Source organism: Lithobates pipiens, unplaced genomic scaffold (genome assembly GCF_037356315.1).
Source record: "Lithobates pipiens isolate NorthernLeopardFrog02 unplaced genomic scaffold, aLitPip1_a1.2 Scaffold_200, whole genome shotgun sequence".
NCBI classification, from domain to species: Eukaryota; Metazoa; Chordata; class Amphibia; order Anura; family Ranidae; genus Lithobates; species Lithobates pipiens.
Window position 1 is genome coordinate 141,186 of NW_027507771.1, and position 16,609 is coordinate 157,794.

The following is a 16,609-nucleotide window of genomic DNA, read 5'->3' on the forward strand; positions in this document are numbered from 1 at the left end:
CGACTACCTTCCTTCTGTTATCTGAATACGACTACCTTCCTTCTGTTATCTGAAAACGACTACCTTCCTTCTGTTACCTGAGAACGACTACCTTCCTTCTGTTATCTGAATACGAGTACCTTCCTTCTGTTACCTGAATATGACTACCTTGCTTCTGTTATCTGAATACGACTACCTTCCTTCTGTTATCTGAATACGACTATCTTCCTTCTGTTATCTGAATACGAGTACCTTCCTTCTGTTACCTGAATATGACTACCTTGCTTCTGTTATCTGAATACGACTACCTTCCTTCTGTTACCTGAATACGGCTACCTTCCTTCTGTTACCTGAATATGACTACCTTGCTTCTGTTATCTGAATACGACTACCTTCCTTCTGTTATCTGAATACGACTACCTTCCTTCTGTTATCTGAATACGACTACCTTCCTTCTGTTATCTGAATACGAATACCTTCCTTCTGTTATCTGAATACGACTACCTTCATTCTCTTACCTGAATGCGACTACCTTCCTTCTGTTATCTGAATACGACTACCTTCCTTCTGTTACCTGAATACGACTACCTTCCTTCTGTTACCTGAATACGACTACCTTCCTTCTGTTATCTGAATACGACTACCTTCCTTCTGTTATCTGAATACAACTACCTTCCTTCTGTTATTTGAATATGACTACCTTCCTTCTGTTATCTGAATATGACTACCTTCCTTCTGTTACCTGAATACGACTACCTTCCTTCTGTTATCTGAATACGACTACCTTCCTTCTGTTATATGAATACGACTATCTTCCTTCTGTTACCTGAATACGACTACCTTTGTAGTGTAATCTGAATATGACTACCTTCCTTCTGTTATCAGAATACAACTACCTTCCTTCTGTTATCTGAATACGACTACCTTCCTTCTGTTATCTGAATATGACTACCTTCCTTCTGTTATCTGAATATGACTACCTTCCTTCTGTTATCTGAATGCGACTACCTTCCTTCTGTTATCTGAATATGACTACCTTCCTTCTGTTATCTGAATACGACTACCTTCCTTCTGTTATCTGAATACGACTACCTTCCTTCTGTTATCTGAATACGACTACCTTCCTTCTGTTATCTGAATATGACTACCTTCCTTCTGTTATCTGAAAACGACTACCTTCCTTCTGTTATCTGAATACGACTACCTTCCTTCTGTTATCTGAATATGACTACCTTCCTTCTGTTATATGAATACGACTACCTTCCTTCTGTTATCTGAATACGACTACCTTCCTTCTGTTATCTGAATATGACTACCTTCCTTCTCTTACCTGAATACGACTACCTTCCTTCTGTTATCTGAATACGACTACCTTCCTTCTGTTATCTGAAAACGACTACCTTCCTTCTGTTATCTGAATACGACTACCTTCCTTCTGTTATCTGAAAACGACTACCTTCCTTCTGTTATCTGAATATGACTACCTTCCTTCTGTTATCTGAATACGACTACCTTCCTTCTGTTACCTGAATACGACTATCTTCCTTCTGTTATCTGAATACGACTACCTTCCTTCTGTTATCTGAATACGACTACCTTCCTTCTGTTATCTGAATACGACTACCTATAGGGTCTCGGCACTGTATATGGGTCTCGGCACTGTATATATTGCAACTGGGGGGTCTCAACACTGTATATTTTGCAGGGGGGGTTTCGGCACTGTATATTTTGTGGCGGGGGTCTCGGCGCTGCATATTTTGTGGCAGGGGGGTCTCGGCGCTGTATATTTTGCAGGGGGGGTCGGGGTCTTGGCGCTGTATATTTTGCGGCGGGGGTCTCGGCGCTGTATATTTTGCGGCGGGGGTCTCGGCGCTGTATATTTTGCAGGGGGGTCTCGGCGCTGTATATTTTGCGGCAGGGGGGTCTCGCACTGTATATTTTGCGGCGGGGGGGTCTCTCGAGGGGGGTCTCTGCACTGTATATTTTGCGGTGGGGGGGTCTCTCGGGGGGGTCTCTGCACTGTATATTTTGCGGCGGGGGGGTCTCGGCACTGTATATATTGCAGCGAGGGGGGTCTCGGCACGGTATATTTTGTGGGGGGGGTTTCGGCACTGTATATTTTGTGGCGGGGGGGTCTCGGCACTGTATATTTTGTGGCGGGTGTCTCGGCGCTGTATATTTTGTGGCGGGGGGCTCTCGGCGCTGTATATTTTGCGGCGGGTGTCTCGGCGCTGTATATTTTGTGGCGGGGGGGGTCTGGGCGCTGTATATTTTGCGGCAGGGGGGTCTTGGCACTGTATATTTTGCAGGGGGGGTCTCGGCGCTGTATATTTTGCAGCGGGGGGTCTTGGCGCTGTATATTTTGCGCGGGGGGTCTCGGCGCTGTATATTTTGCAGAGGGGGTCTCGGCGCTGTATATTTTGCAGGGGGGTCTCGGCGCTGTATATTTTGCGGCGGGGGTCTCTGCACTGTATATTTTGCGCGGGGGGTCTCGGCGCAGTATATTTTGCAGGGGGTGTCTCGGCGCTGTATATTTTGCAGGGGGGGTCTCGGCGCTGTATATTTTGAGGCGGGGGTCTCGGCGCTGTATATTTTGCGGCGGGGGGTCTCTACACTGTATATTTTTCGGCGGCGGGGGTCTCAGCACTGTATATATTGCAGCTGGGGGGTCTTGGCACTGTATATTTTTCAGGGGGGTTTCGGCACTGTATATTTTGTGGGGGGGGGGTCTCGGCGCTGTATATTTTGCAGGAGGGGGGTCGGGTCTCGGCGCTGTATATTTTGCGGCAGGGGGTTCTCGGCATTGTAGATTTTGCGGCGGGGGGTCTCGGCGCTGTATATTTTGCGGCGGGGGGTCTCGGTGCTGTATATTTTGCAGGGGGGTGTCTCGGCGCTGTATATTTTGCGGCAGGGGGGGGTCTCGGCACTGTATATATTGCAGCTGGGGGGTCTCGGCACTTTATATTTTGCGGGGGGGTTTCGGCACTGTATATTTTGCGGGGGGGTCTCGGCACTGTATATTTTGCGGGGGGGTTTCGGCACTGTATATTTTGCGGGGGGGTTTCGGCACTGTATATTTTGCGGGGGGGTCTCGGCACTGTATATTTTGCAGGGGGGTTTCGGCACTGTATATTTTGCGGGGGGGTTTCGGCACTGTATATTTTGCGGGGGGGTCTCTGCACTTTATATTTTGCGGTGGGGGGGGGTCTCATTTGTTGCTTTTTCAGGGTAAATGGGCAGAGCACAGGGAGACCACACAGCACACAGAGTTCAGGCGAGAGTCAGGAGACGGAGCAGCGCTGGCTCCGAGGATGTGAAGCGCCGGATGATTTCACAGATGAGTGACGTTCATTATATCAGCTGGAAGTCAGGTCTCGGGTTTGTCCGGAGTCCTCCTTTAACTAACACGTGCGTTATGGCAGCTGAATGGAACCGTGTTTAGTGACACCTCCCCCTCCCCCTCCCCATTATCAGAGCTGCGGGATAATGATCCCATTTAGGGTAATTTTCCCTTCATTATGTGGTTCCTACAGACCAATCCGCTCGCACGCAGACTGCTCCTGTGATGTGCCGCCACCGCCATGGATGTGCATCACCATCACTGCTTAACCCGTTCCGTCCCGTGAGAGGAGGAAGCATTAGAACCCTTCCCATCTTCATATCACTGGCCTGCCACAGGGAGACATGTGTTGGGGGGGTGGGGGGGAGGGGGTACTTCACTGGCTGCATGCTTGTTCCAGGGGTGAGGGTGATGGGCCTGGAACGCAGCCAGCTGTGTCATATTGTGTCCTGACACCATCTTCGTGCTCTGTCCCCGATAACCCCCCCCCCCCCCCAGGGGTGACTGCGGGCAATTTTACCCAACAAGGGAAACTGGTTGAGTGGGACATGCTGCAGCTTAACCACTCTTACCGTAAAAAATCCCTTCTACCACTTTTACCTCCCCTTTGCCACCTCTTTTACTATAAAGAATACTTCCCATCGCTTTTACTGTAAAGAACCATTTCTATATTCATACTGTATATATATATATATATTTATATTGCTCGTTCAGTAAAGAACCCTTCCATCCACTCTTACTATAAAGATTCTTTCCTATTGTTCTTACTGTAGATAAAACAAAAAAAAAACTTTATACTGCTCTTTCAGTAAAGGACCCTTCCATTAGTTTACTGTTTCTAGAGTAAAGAACACTTCTTGCCACTCTTACTATGAAGAATCCTCCCTTCTGTTCTTACTGTAAGAAAAAACAACCTTTAAGCTGCTCTTACTGTAAAGAACCCTTTCACTCTCTCTGACTTAAAGAGCACTTTTTTCTGCTTTTAGTACAGATAACCCTCTCCTACAACTTTTAGTTTTTATGGAACCCTTTTTATTTCTTTTTAGTGTAAAGAACATTTCTTGGCACTCTTACTATGAAGAATTCTTCCTATTGTTCTTACTGTGAACAACATTTTTTTTATACTGCTCTTTGAGTATAGAACTCGTCCATCTGCTCTTACTGTAAAGAACTCTGCCTTTCGCTCTTACTGTAAAAAACCCTTCCATTTGATCTTACTGCAAAGAACCCTTCCATCTGCTCTTACTGTAAAGAATCCTTCCATCTGCGATTACTGTAAAGAACCCTTCCATCTGCGATTACTGTAAAGAACCCTTCCATCTGCTCTTACTGTAAAGAACCCTCCCATCTGCTCTTACTGTAAAAAACCCTTCCATCTGCTCTTACTGTAAAGAACCTTTCCATCTGCTCTTACTGTAAAGAACTCTTCCATCTGCTCTTACTGTAAAGAACCCTGCTATTCAGTCTTACTGTAAAGAACCCTTCCACCCGCTCTTACTGTAAAGAACCCTTTTCCTACCTGGGAACCTCCATAGACTGCTTTGGTCTCCTTCTGTCACAGGGGTGTCGGGATTCCTGAGGGTGGACGACAACGGTGACCGGGAGAACGACTACTCGCTGTGGGACCTCTCGGAGGCGGGCGGAGATTTTCAGGTGAGGCGATCGGCGGGTGGCGGCTGGACCTGGATGGTGATTGGCTCTGACAGGTGACCGTCAATCTGTCGCCTCGCAGGTGGTGGCCAATTACAACGGGACGCAGAGGAGCATCAACCGGGTGCCGGGGAGGGAGATCCACTGGCCGGGGGGGGCGGTGCCTAAAGACGTCCCGCCCTGCGGATTCGACAACAGTAACCCGGAGTGCATGAAAAGTAAGACAAGGGGGCGGGGCTAATGTTCTCCATGTGTATATATAGAATATAGAGGTGTATATAGTATATAGAGGTATATATAGAGGTATATATAGTATATAGAGGTGTATATAGTGTTTTATGTAGAGGTATATATAGTATATAGAGGTATATAGAGATATATAGTATATAGAGGTGTATATAGTGTTTTATGTAGAGGTATATATAGTATATAGAGATATATAGTATATAGAGGTGTATATCTCACCTTCTATGGATGTGTAATGAATTCTCTGAGTATATAGAGCCCCGCCCCCTGAGGATGGAGCCTCCCCTTACATCAGAGTCCCCTTTACAGCTACCCCCCCTCCCCCCACCATACATCAGGTTATGGGGGTGGGGAGGGGGGTATTTTGAGACCACATCCATCCTCTGCTGACTTCATAGTCTATGTCACCCCTCAAGGTCCGCACAGGTCTGATCATTGGAGGACAGGCAGGCTGTTCTCCCAGCACAGACAGAAAACTGACCACGTTGGGTTGGATGAGCTCTCATACCTTGTGTGGTCAGTTTGAATCAGGAAAGCTGGTGGGGGGGGGGGGGGGGGCTGGGGGGATCATACATAGAGAAGTGGATACAACAAGCACACCCCGGGACTGATATGTTGGGGGGGGCACACACACTGAGGATACCCCATTGAGTCCATCTGGGGGTCGGATACAATCCTGTAGTGGGCTGGCTGTGTCGTCGCCCCCAATCCCCCCCCCCCCCCGGATGTAGTTTGGAGGCCCCATCATTGAGGATAAGGATTGGTGTAATACCTGCCATCTATTAGAATGTGTATGAAATTCTGACACCTCCCCCCCCATAGGAAATAAAGGACCGTGTGTGCAGATCAGTCCTCTAATTGTCTTCTCTTCTCTCTCAGCCAGCTTCTCCGTCCTGGAGGTCACCTCCATCGTCATTTGTTTCATCCTCCTGGCCATCGCCGTCTCCTCCGTCTTCATATACAGGTACTCTTCTCCCCTCGTACTCTTCTTCTCCCACTCCGTAGTCTTCTCCCCCCCGTACTCTTCTCCTCCCCCCCTCATACTCTTCTCCCTCCCCGTACTCTTCTCCTGGGGTCTCACCCATCCCGTACTCTTCTCCCCCCGTTCTCTTCTCCCCCCCATACTCTTCTCCTCCCCCCCCGTACTCTTCTCCTGGGGTCCCACCCCTGTATTCTTCTCCCCCCTCCCATACTCTTCTCCCCCCCCATACTCTTCTCCTGGGGTCCCACCCCTGTATTCTTCTCCCCCCTCCCATACTCTTCTCCCCCCTCCCATACTCTTCTCCTGCCCCCCCCACGTACTCTTCTCCTGGGGTCCCCCGTACTCTTCTACTCCCTCCCGTACTCTTCTCCTGGGGTCCCCCGTACTCTTCTCCCCCCTCCCGTACTCTTCTCCTGCCCCCCTGTACTCTTCTCCTGGGGTCCCACCCCTGTACTCTTCTCCCCCTTCCCGCACTCTTCTCCTGGGGTCCCCCTCTCATACTCCTCTCCTGCCCCCCCTCATATTCTTCTCCCCCTCCTGTACTCTTCTCCTGCTCCCCCGTACTCTTCTCCTGGGGTCCCCCCCTCGTACTGTTCTCCCCCCTCCCATACTCCTCTCCGGCCCCCCATACTCTTCTCCCCCCTCCCATACTCTTTTCCTGCCCCCCCATACTCTTCTTCCCCCCTGTACTCTTCTCCTGGGTCCCCCCTTCGTACTGTTCTCCCCCCTCCCGTACTCCTGTCCTGCCCCCCCTGTACTCTTCTCCCCCCTCCCGTACTCTTCTGCCCCCCCTGTACTCTTCTCCTGGGGTCCCACCCCTGTACTCTTCTCTCCCTTCCCGCACTCTTCTCCTGGGGTCCCCCTCTCATACTCCTCTCCTGCCCCCCCTCATATTCTTCTCCCCCCTCCTGTACTCTTCTCCTGCTCCCCCGTACTCTTCTCCTGGGGTCCCCCCGTACTTTTCTCTCCCTTCCCGTACTCTTCTCCTGGGGTCCCCCCTCGTACTGTTCTCCCCCCTCCCGTACTCCTCTCCGGCCCCCCGTACTCTTCTCCCCCCTCCCGTACTCCTTTCCTACCCCCCCATACTCTTCTTCCCCCCCCCGTACTCTTCTCCTGGGGTCCCCCCCTCAAACTGTTCTCCCCCCTCCCGTACTCTTATCCGGCCCCCCCGTACTCTTCTCCCCCCTCCCGTACTCCTGTCCTGCCCCCCTGTACTCTTCTCCCCCCTCCCGTACTCTTCTGCCCCCCGTACTCTTCTTCCCCCTCCCGTACTCCTTTCCTGCACCCCCCGTACTCCTTTCCTGCACCCCCCCCCGTACTCTTCTCCCCCCTCCCGTACTCTTTTCCTGCCCCCCTATACTCTTCTCCCCCCTCCCATACTCTTTTCCTGCCCCCCGTACTCTTCTTCCCCCTCCCGTACTCCTTTCCTGCACCCCCCCACTCTTCTCCCCCCTCCCGTACTCTTTTCCTGCCCCCGTACTCTTCTTCCCCCTCCCGTACTCTTCTCCTACCCCTCCCCAACTCTTCTCCTGGGGTCCCCCCTTCCCCACCTCAGCCTTGTAGCTGGTAATTGAAGCAGGCGATTCTCCGGTCGGTGGAGGAGGGGGAGGGGGGGCGCAGTCATTGGGCAGACCTGATTCTTGTTACCATGAGAGCCGCATCGGCTTGACTTCAGCGAGGAGATTAAAGGAGACTTCCGAGTGCGACTAAAGTCTTGGCGCTCTCCCGCAGATCTCAGACCTTAATTAGCGCCAGTGGGGGCCCCGGCCGCTGTTCTGGAGCAATCATCCGACTTAGGACTGGCACTGACTGCGGGGTCCACAAAGGGTAATTACCCCCCCCACCCCCCGGGGGGCAGCCCTGTGTACATGAATGGGGTGATAATTGATCGCTGAGGGCCGCTCTCACCATCCTGTTAGAAGACGAACATCTTTTCCTTAAAGTGAAGGATGCGTTTGTAGCTATTAGGTTGCCATTAATAGGCCAATGATCTCCAGCGCTGCTCCTGATTTGGGGACGCGGTGGGGCTGTTGCTGACCTCCCTGCGGGTGATGGCGGCTCCTGGCAGTCGGAGACGTTCATTATCACACAGGGAAGTCAGCTTGTTAGCCTGTACCTGCGAGCGGCCGGTCCCTGGGGGGAAGATAGCGAGCACACGCACTGGGGTCAGTGAGGGGCCGGTCCCTGGGGTGAAGGTGGAGCACACAAGCACTTGGGTCAGTGAGGGGCCGGTCCCTGGGGTGAAGATAGTACAAACACGCAGTGGGGTCAGTGGCGGGCCGGTCCCTGGGGTGAAGATAGTACACACACGCAGTGGGGTCACTGGCGGGCCGGTCCCTGGGGTGAACATAGAACACACACGCAGTGGGATCAGTGACGGGCCGGTCCCTGGGATGAAGATAGTACACACACACAGTGGTGTCAGGGACGGGCCGGTCCCTGGGATGAAGATAGTACACACACGCAGTGGGATCAGTGGCGGGCCGGTCCCTGAGGTGAAGATAGTACACACACGCAGTGGGGTCAGTGACGGGCCGGTCCCTGGGGTGAAGATAGTACACACACGCACTGCGGTCAGTGGCGGGCCGGTCCCTGGGGTGAAGATAGTACACACACGCAGTGGGATCAGTGACGGGCCGGTCCCTGGGATGAAGATAGTACACACACACAGTGGTGTCAGGGACGGGCCGGTCCCTGGGATGAAGATAGTACACACACGCAGTGGGATCAGTGGCGGGCCGGTCCCTGAGGTGAAGATAGTACACACACGCAGTGGGGTCAGTGACGGGCCGGTCCCTGGGGTGAAGATAGTACACACACGCACTGCGGTCAGTGGCGGGCCGGTCCCTGGGGTGAAGATAGTACACACACGCAGTGGGGTCAGTGGCGGGCCGGTCCCTGGGGTGAAGATAGAACACACACGCAGTGGGATCAGTGACGGGCCGGTCCCTGGGGTGAAGATAGTACACACACGCAGTGGTGTCAGGGACGGGCCGGTCCCTGGGATGAAGATAGTACACACACGCAGTGGGATCAGTGACGGGCCAGTCCCTGGGATGAAGATAGTACACACACGCAGTGGGGTCAGTGGCGGGCCGGTCCCTGGGGTGAAGATAGTACACACACGCAGTGGGGTCAGTGGCGGGCCGGTCCCTGGGGTGAAGATAGTACACACACGCAGTGGTGTCAGGGACGGGCCGGTCCCTGGGATGAAGATAGTACACACACGCAGTGGGATCAGTGACGGGCCAGTCCCTGGGATGAAGATAGTACACACACGCAGTGGGGTCAGTGGCGGGCCGGTCCCTGGGGTGAAGATAGTACACACACGCAGTGGGGTCAGTGGCGGGCCGGTCCTTGGGGTGAAGATAGTACACACACGCAGTGGTGTCAGGGACGGGCCAGTCCCTGGGATGAAGATAGTACACACACGCAGTGGGGTCAGGGACCGGCCCGTCCCTGGGGTGAAGATAGTACACACACGCAGTGGGGTCAGGGACCGGCCCGTCCCTGGGGTGAAGATAGTACACACACGCAGTGGGGTCAGGGACCGGCCCGTCCCTGGGGTGAAGATAGTGAGCGCACACACTGGGGTCAGTGGCGGGTCGGTCCTTGGGGTGAAGATAGTACACACACGCAGTGGGGTCAGGGACTGGCCGGTCCCTGGGGTGAAGATAGTACACACACGCAGTGGGGTCAGTGACGGGCTGGTCCTTGGGGTGAAGATAGTACACACACGCACTGCGGTCAGTGGCGGGCCGGTCCCTGGGGTGAAGATAGTACACACACGCAGTGGGATCAGTGGCGGGCTGGTCCCTGGGGTGAAGATAGTACACACACGCAGTGGGGTCAGTGACGGGCTGGTCCCTGGGGTGAAGATAGTACACACACGCAGTGGGGTCAGTGACGGGCTGGTCCCTGGGGTGAAGATAGTACACACACGCACTGCGGTCAGTGGCGGGCCGGTCCCTGGGGTGAAGATAGTACACACACGCAGTGGGATCAGTGGCGGGCTGGTCCCTGGGGTGAAGATAGTACACACACGCAGTGGGATCAGTGGCGGGCTGGTCCCTGGGGTGAAGATAGTACACACACGCAGTGAGATCAGTGGCGGGCTGGTCCCTGGGGTGAAGATAGTACACACACGCAGTGGGGTCAGTGACGGGCTGGTCCCTGGGGTGAAGATAGTACACACACGCAGTGGGGTCAGTGGCGGGCCGGTCCCTGGGGTGAAGATAGTACAAACACGCAGTGGGGTCAGTGACGGGCCGGTCCCTGGGGTGAAGATAGTACACACACGCACTGCGGTCAGTGACGGGCTGGTCCCTGGGGTGAAGATAGTACACACACGCAGTGGGGTCAGTGGCGGGCTGGTCCCTGGGGTGAAGATAGTACACACACGCAGTGGGGTCAGTGACGGGCTGGTCCCTGGGGTGAAGATAGTACACACACGCAGTGGGGTCAGTGGCGGGCCGGTCCCTGGGGTGAAGATAGTACAAACACGCAGTGGGGTCAGTGACGGGCCGGTCCCTTAGGTGAAGATAGTACACACACGCAGTGGGGTCAGTGACGGGCCGGTCCCTGGGGTGAAGATAGTACACACACGCACTGCGGTCAGTGGCGGGCCGGTCCCTGGGGTGAAGATAGTACACACACGCAGTGAGGTCAGTGGCGGGCCAGTCCCTGGGGTGAAGATAGAACACACACACAGTGGGATCAGTGACGGGCCGGTCCCTGGGGTGAAGATAGTACACACACGCAGTGGTGTCAGGGACGGGCCGGTCCCTGGGATGAAGATAGTACACACACGCAGTGGGATCAGTGACGGGCCAGTCCCTGGGATGAAGATAGTACACACACGCAGTGGGGTCAGTGGCGGGCCGGTCCCTGGGGTGAAGATAGTACACACACGCAGTGGGGTCAGTGGCGGGCCGGTCCTTGGGGTGAAGATAGTACACACACGCAGTGGTGTCAGGGACGGGCCAGTCCCTGGGATGAAGATAGTACACACACGCAGTGGGGTCAGGGACCGGCCCGTCCCTGGGGTGAAGATAGTACACACACGCAGTGGGGTCAGGGACCGGCCCGTCCCTGGGGTGAAGATAGTACACACACGCAGTGGGGTCAGGGACCGGCCCGTCCCTGGGGTGAAGATAGTGAGCGCACACACTGGGGTCAGTGGCGGGTCGGTCCTTGGGGTGAAGATAGTACACACACGCAGTGGGGTCAGGGACTGGCCGGTCCCTGGGATGAAGATAGTACACACACGCAGTGGGGTCAGTGACGGGCTGGTCCCTGGGGTGAAGATAGTACACACACGCACTGCGGTCAGTGGCGGACCGGTCCCTGGGGTGAAGATAGTACACACACGCAGTGGGATCAGTGGCGGGCTGGTCCCTGGGGTGAAGATAGTACACACACGCAGTGGGGTCAGTGACGGGCTGGTCCCTGGGGTGAAGATAGTACACACACGCAGTGGGGTCAGTGGCGGGCCGGTCCCTGGGGTGAAGATAGTACAAACACGCAGTGGGGTCAGTGACGGGCCGGTCCCTGAGGTGAAGATAGTACACACACGCAGTGGGGTCAGGGACCGGCCCGTCCCTGGGGTGAAGATAGTACACGCACGCAGTGGGGTCAGTGACGGGCCGGTCCCTGGGGTGAAGATAGTACACACACACAGTGGGGTCAGTGGCGGGCCGGTCCCTGGGGTGAAGATAGTACACACACGCAGTGGGGTCAGTGGCGGGCCGGTCCCTGGGGTGAAGATAGAACACACACGCAGTGGGGTCAGGGACCGGCCCGTCCCTGGGGTGAAGATAGTACACACACGCAGTGGGGTCAGGGACCGGCCTGTCCCTGGGGTGAAGATAGTGAGCGCACACACTGGGGTCAGTGGCGGGTCGGTCCTTGGGGTGAAGATAGTACACACACGCAGTGGGGTCAGGGACTGGCCGGTCCCGGGGGTGAAGATAGTACACACACGCACTGCGGTCAGTGGCGGACCGGTCCCTGGGGTGAAGATAGTACACACACGCAGTGGGATCAGTGGCGGGCTGGTCCCTGGGGTGAAGATAGTACACACACGCAGTGGGGTCAGTGACGGGCTGGTCCCTGGGGTGAAGATAGTACACACACGCAGTGGGGTCAGTGGCGGGCCGGTCCCTGGGGTGAAGATAGTACAAACACGCAGTGGGGTCAGTGACGGGCCGGTCCCTGAGGTGAAGATAGTACACACACGCAGTGGGGTCAGGGACCGGCCCGTCCCTGGGGTGAAGATAGTACACGCACGCAGTGGGGTCAGTGACGGGCCGGTCCTTGGGGTGAAGATAGTACACACACGCAGTGGTGTCAGGGATGGGCCAGTCCCTGGGATGAAGATAGTACACACACGCAGTGGGGTCAGGGACCGGCCCGTCCCTTCGGTGAAGATAGTACACACACGCAGTGGGGTCAGGGACCGGCCCGTCCCTGGGGTGAAGATAGTACACACACGCAGTGGGGTCAGGGACCGGCCTGTCCCTGGGGTGAAGATAGTGAGCGCACACACTGGGGTCAGTGGCGGGTCGGTCCTTGGGGTGAAGATAGTACACACACGCAGTGGGGTCAGGGACTGGCCGGTCCCGGGGGTGAAGATAGTACACACACGCAGTGGGGTCAGTGACGGGCTGGTCCCTGGGGTGAAGATAGTACACACACGCACTGCGGTCAGTGGCGGACCGGTCCCTGGGGTGAAGATAGTACACACACGCAGTGGGATCAGTGGCGGGCTGGTCCCTGGGGTGAAGATAGTACACACACGCAGTGGGGTCAGTGATGGGCTGGTCCCTGGGGTGAAGATAGTACACACACGCAGTGGGGTCAGTGGCGGGCCGGTCCCTGGGGTGAAGATAGTACAAACACGCAGTGGGGTCAGTGACGGGCCGGTCCCTGAGGTGAAGATAGTACACGCACGCAGTGGGGTCAGTGACGGGCCGGTCCCTGGGGTGAAGATAGTACACACACACAGTGGGGTCAGTGGCGGGCCGGTCCCTGGGGTGAAGATAGTACACACACGCAGTGGGGTCAGTGGCGGGCCGGTCCCTGGGGTGAAGATAGAACACACACGCAGTGGGATCAGTGACGGGCCGGTCCCTGGGGTGAAGATAGTACACACACGCAGTGGTGTCAGGGACGGGCCGGTCCCTGGGATGAAGATAGTACACACACGCAGTGGGATCAGTGACGGGCCAGTCCCTGGGATGAAGATAGTACACACACGCAGTGGGGTCAGTGGCGGGCCGGTCCCTGGGGTGAAGATAGTACACACACGCAGTGGGGTCAGTGGCGGGCCGGTCCTTGGGGTGAAGATAGTACACACACGCAGTGGTGTCAGGGACGGGCCAGTCCCTGGGATGAAGATAGTACACACACGCAGTGGGGTCAGGGACCGGCCCGTCCCTTCGGTGAAGATAGTACACACACGCAGTGGGGTCAGGGACCGGCCCGTCCCTGGGGTGAAGATAGTACACACACGCAGTGGGGTCAGGGACCGGCCCGTCCCTGGGGTGAAGATAGTGAGCGCACACACTGGGGTCAGTGGCGGGTCGGTCCTTGGGGTGAAGATAGTACACACACGCAGTGGGGTCAGGGACTGGCCGGTCCCGGGGGTGAAGATAGTACACACACGCAGTGGGGTCAGTGACGGGCTGGTCCCTGGGGTGAAGATAGTACACACACGCACTGCGGTCAGTGGCGGGCCGGTCCCTGGGGTGAAGATAGTACACACACCGGGGTCAGGGATGGGCCGGTCCCTGGGGTGAAGGTGGAGCACACACGCAGTGGGGTCAGTGACGGGCTGGTCCCTAGGGTGAAGATAGTACACACACGCAGTGGGGTCAGTGACGGGCTGGTCCCTGGGGTGAAGATAGTACACACACCGGGGTCAGGGATGGGCCGGTCCCTGGGGTGAAGGTGGAGCACACACGCAGTGGGGTCAGTGATGGGCCGGTCCCTGGGGTGAAGATAGTACACACACGCAGTGGGGTCAGTGACGGGCCGGTCCCTGGGGTGAAGATAGTAAACACACGCACTGCGGTCAGTGACGGGCCGGTCCCTGGGGTGAAGATAGTACACACACGCACTGCGGTCAGTGGCGGGCAGGTCCCTGGGGTGAAGATAGTACACACACGCAGTGGTGTCAGTGACGGGCCGGTCCCTGGGGTGAAGATAGTACACACACGCAGTGGGGTCAGGGACCGGCCCGTCCCTGGGGTGAAGATAGTACACACACGCAGTGGGGTCAGGGACCGGCCCGTCACTGGGGTGAAGATAGTACAAACACGCAGTGGTGTCAGGGACGGGCCGGTCCCTGGGGTGAAGATAGTAAACACACGCACTGCGGTCAGTGACGGGCCGGTCCCTGGGGTGAAGATAGTAAACACACGCAGTGCGGTCAGTGACGGGCCGGTCCCTGGGGTGAAGATAGTACTACACACGCACTGCGGTCAGTGGCGGGCCGGTCCCTGGGGTGAAGATAGTACACACACCGGGGTCAGGGATGGGCCGGTCCCTGGGGTGAAGGTGGAGCACACACGCAGTGGGGTCAGTGACGGGCCGGTCCCTGGGGTGAAGATAGTAAACACACGCAGTGCGGTCAGTGACGGGCTGGTCCCTGGGGTGAAGATAGTACACACACGCAGTGGGGTCAGGGACCGGCCCGTCCCTGGGGTGAAGATAGTAAACACACGCAGTGCGGTCAGTGACGGGCCGGTCCCTGGGGTGAAGATAGTACACACACGCAGTGGGGTCAGGGACCGGCCCGTCCCTGGGGTGAAGATAGTACACACACGCAGTGGTGTCAGTGACGGGCCGGTCCCTGGGGTGAAGATAGTACACACACGCAGTGGGGTCAGGGACCGGCCCGTCCCTGGGGTGAAGATAGTACACACACGCAGTGGGGTCAGGGACCGGCCCGTCCCTGGGGTGAAGATAGTACACACACGCAGTGGTGTCAGTGACGGGCCGGTCCCTGGGGTGAAGATAGTACACACACGCAGTGGGGTCAGGGACCGGCCCGTCCCTGGGGTGAAGATAGTACACACACGCAGTGGGGTCAGGGACCGGCCCGTCCCTGGGGTGAAGATAGTACACACACGCAGTGGGGTCAGGGACCGGCCCGTCCCTGGGGTGAAGATAGTACACACACGCAGTGGGGTCAGGGACCGGCCCGTCCCTGGGGGGAAGATAGTACACACACGCAGTGGGGTCAGTGACGGGCCGGTCCCTGGGGTGAAGATAGTACACACACGCAGTGGGGTCAGGGACCGGCCGGTCCCTGGGGTGAAGATAGTACACACACGCAGTGGTGTCAGTGACGGGCCGGTCCCTGGGGTGAAGATAGTACACACACGCAGTGGGGTCAGGGACCGGCCCGTCCCTGGGGTGAAGATAGTACACACACGCAGTGGGGTCAGGGACCGGCCCGTCCCTGGGGTGAAGATAGTACACACACGCAGTGGGGTCAGGGACCGGCCCGTCCCTGGGGTGAAGATAGTACACACACGCAGTGGGGTCAGGGACCGGCCCGTCCCTGGGGTAAAGATAGTGAGTGCACACACTGGGGTCAGCGACACGCCAGGTTTGCAGCTTTGAAGAAATCTCCCCACCGGTCATTGTCAGCGACATATCTGGCAATCTGTGGTCACCATGATTGATGGAAGCAGGTCACTATTCTATCTCAGCATTGGTAATATTTGAAGGCAATGAAATGAAATGATACTCTGTCCAGCCGCTTCCAGCAGTGGCTTCGCATTGACCGGCGCCCCCTGTCTGTCCCTGTCTGTCCCTCCCAGGAAGCTGCGGCTGGAGAAGGAGCTGGCGGCCGAGCTGTGGAAAGTGCGCTGGGAGGACATCCAGACCAGCAACATGGAGAAGAACCTGCGCCGAGCCGGCAGCAAACTCACCCTGTCTTTGGTAATCTCCTCAGGCGCAAACCCCCCCCCCCCCCATACCATCAATACGAAGGGTCTTGGGTGTGGCAGTTGACCCCCCCATTGCTCAATGTAGAAAGCTGTGTGTGTTAACCAATCAGGGGCCTTCTTTGGGCTCAGAATTGCTCAAGTTAGGAAGCCCCTCAGTGTGCTATGAGCTGAATTTTATATACCACACCCATATTCAGCAGGCTTTTTATAGTTCTTCTAGCCTCTCTCCCCATGCAATGTGTAGACAAGGCTAGGGTGGGATCAGAAAGTGGGCGGGGCTGAAACCAGGGAACCTATGGGCTGTATATTCAGAATACATGTCGTGCTGGTTATAGGTTTGGGATACTTTTGATGTCTGGTCACCTTTGGTTTGAGTTTTACCAGACAGGGTGAGCCGGGATACGAGGAACTGTTCAGGTTCTTTAGAAACGTACGAGAACGGAATGGCCTTAA

General features: G+C 56.2%; 1 protein-coding gene across 1 annotated transcript in view; it reads left to right on the plus strand.

Annotated features, from left to right (window-relative positions):
* Positions 1-16,609, plus strand: part of LOC144000272 (atrial natriuretic peptide receptor 1-like) — a 157,559-nt gene that overhangs the window by 94,243 nt on the left and 46,707 nt on the right. Inside the window, exons 5-8 of the mRNA XM_077494003.1 lie at positions 4,881-4,972; positions 5,052-5,187; positions 6,095-6,179; positions 16,028-16,148. Coding sequence (XP_077350129.1) covers positions 4,881-4,972; positions 5,052-5,187; positions 6,095-6,179; positions 16,028-16,148 — 434 coding nt within the window. The remainder of the gene's footprint in view (positions 1-4,880; positions 4,973-5,051; positions 5,188-6,094; positions 6,180-16,027; positions 16,149-16,609) is intronic.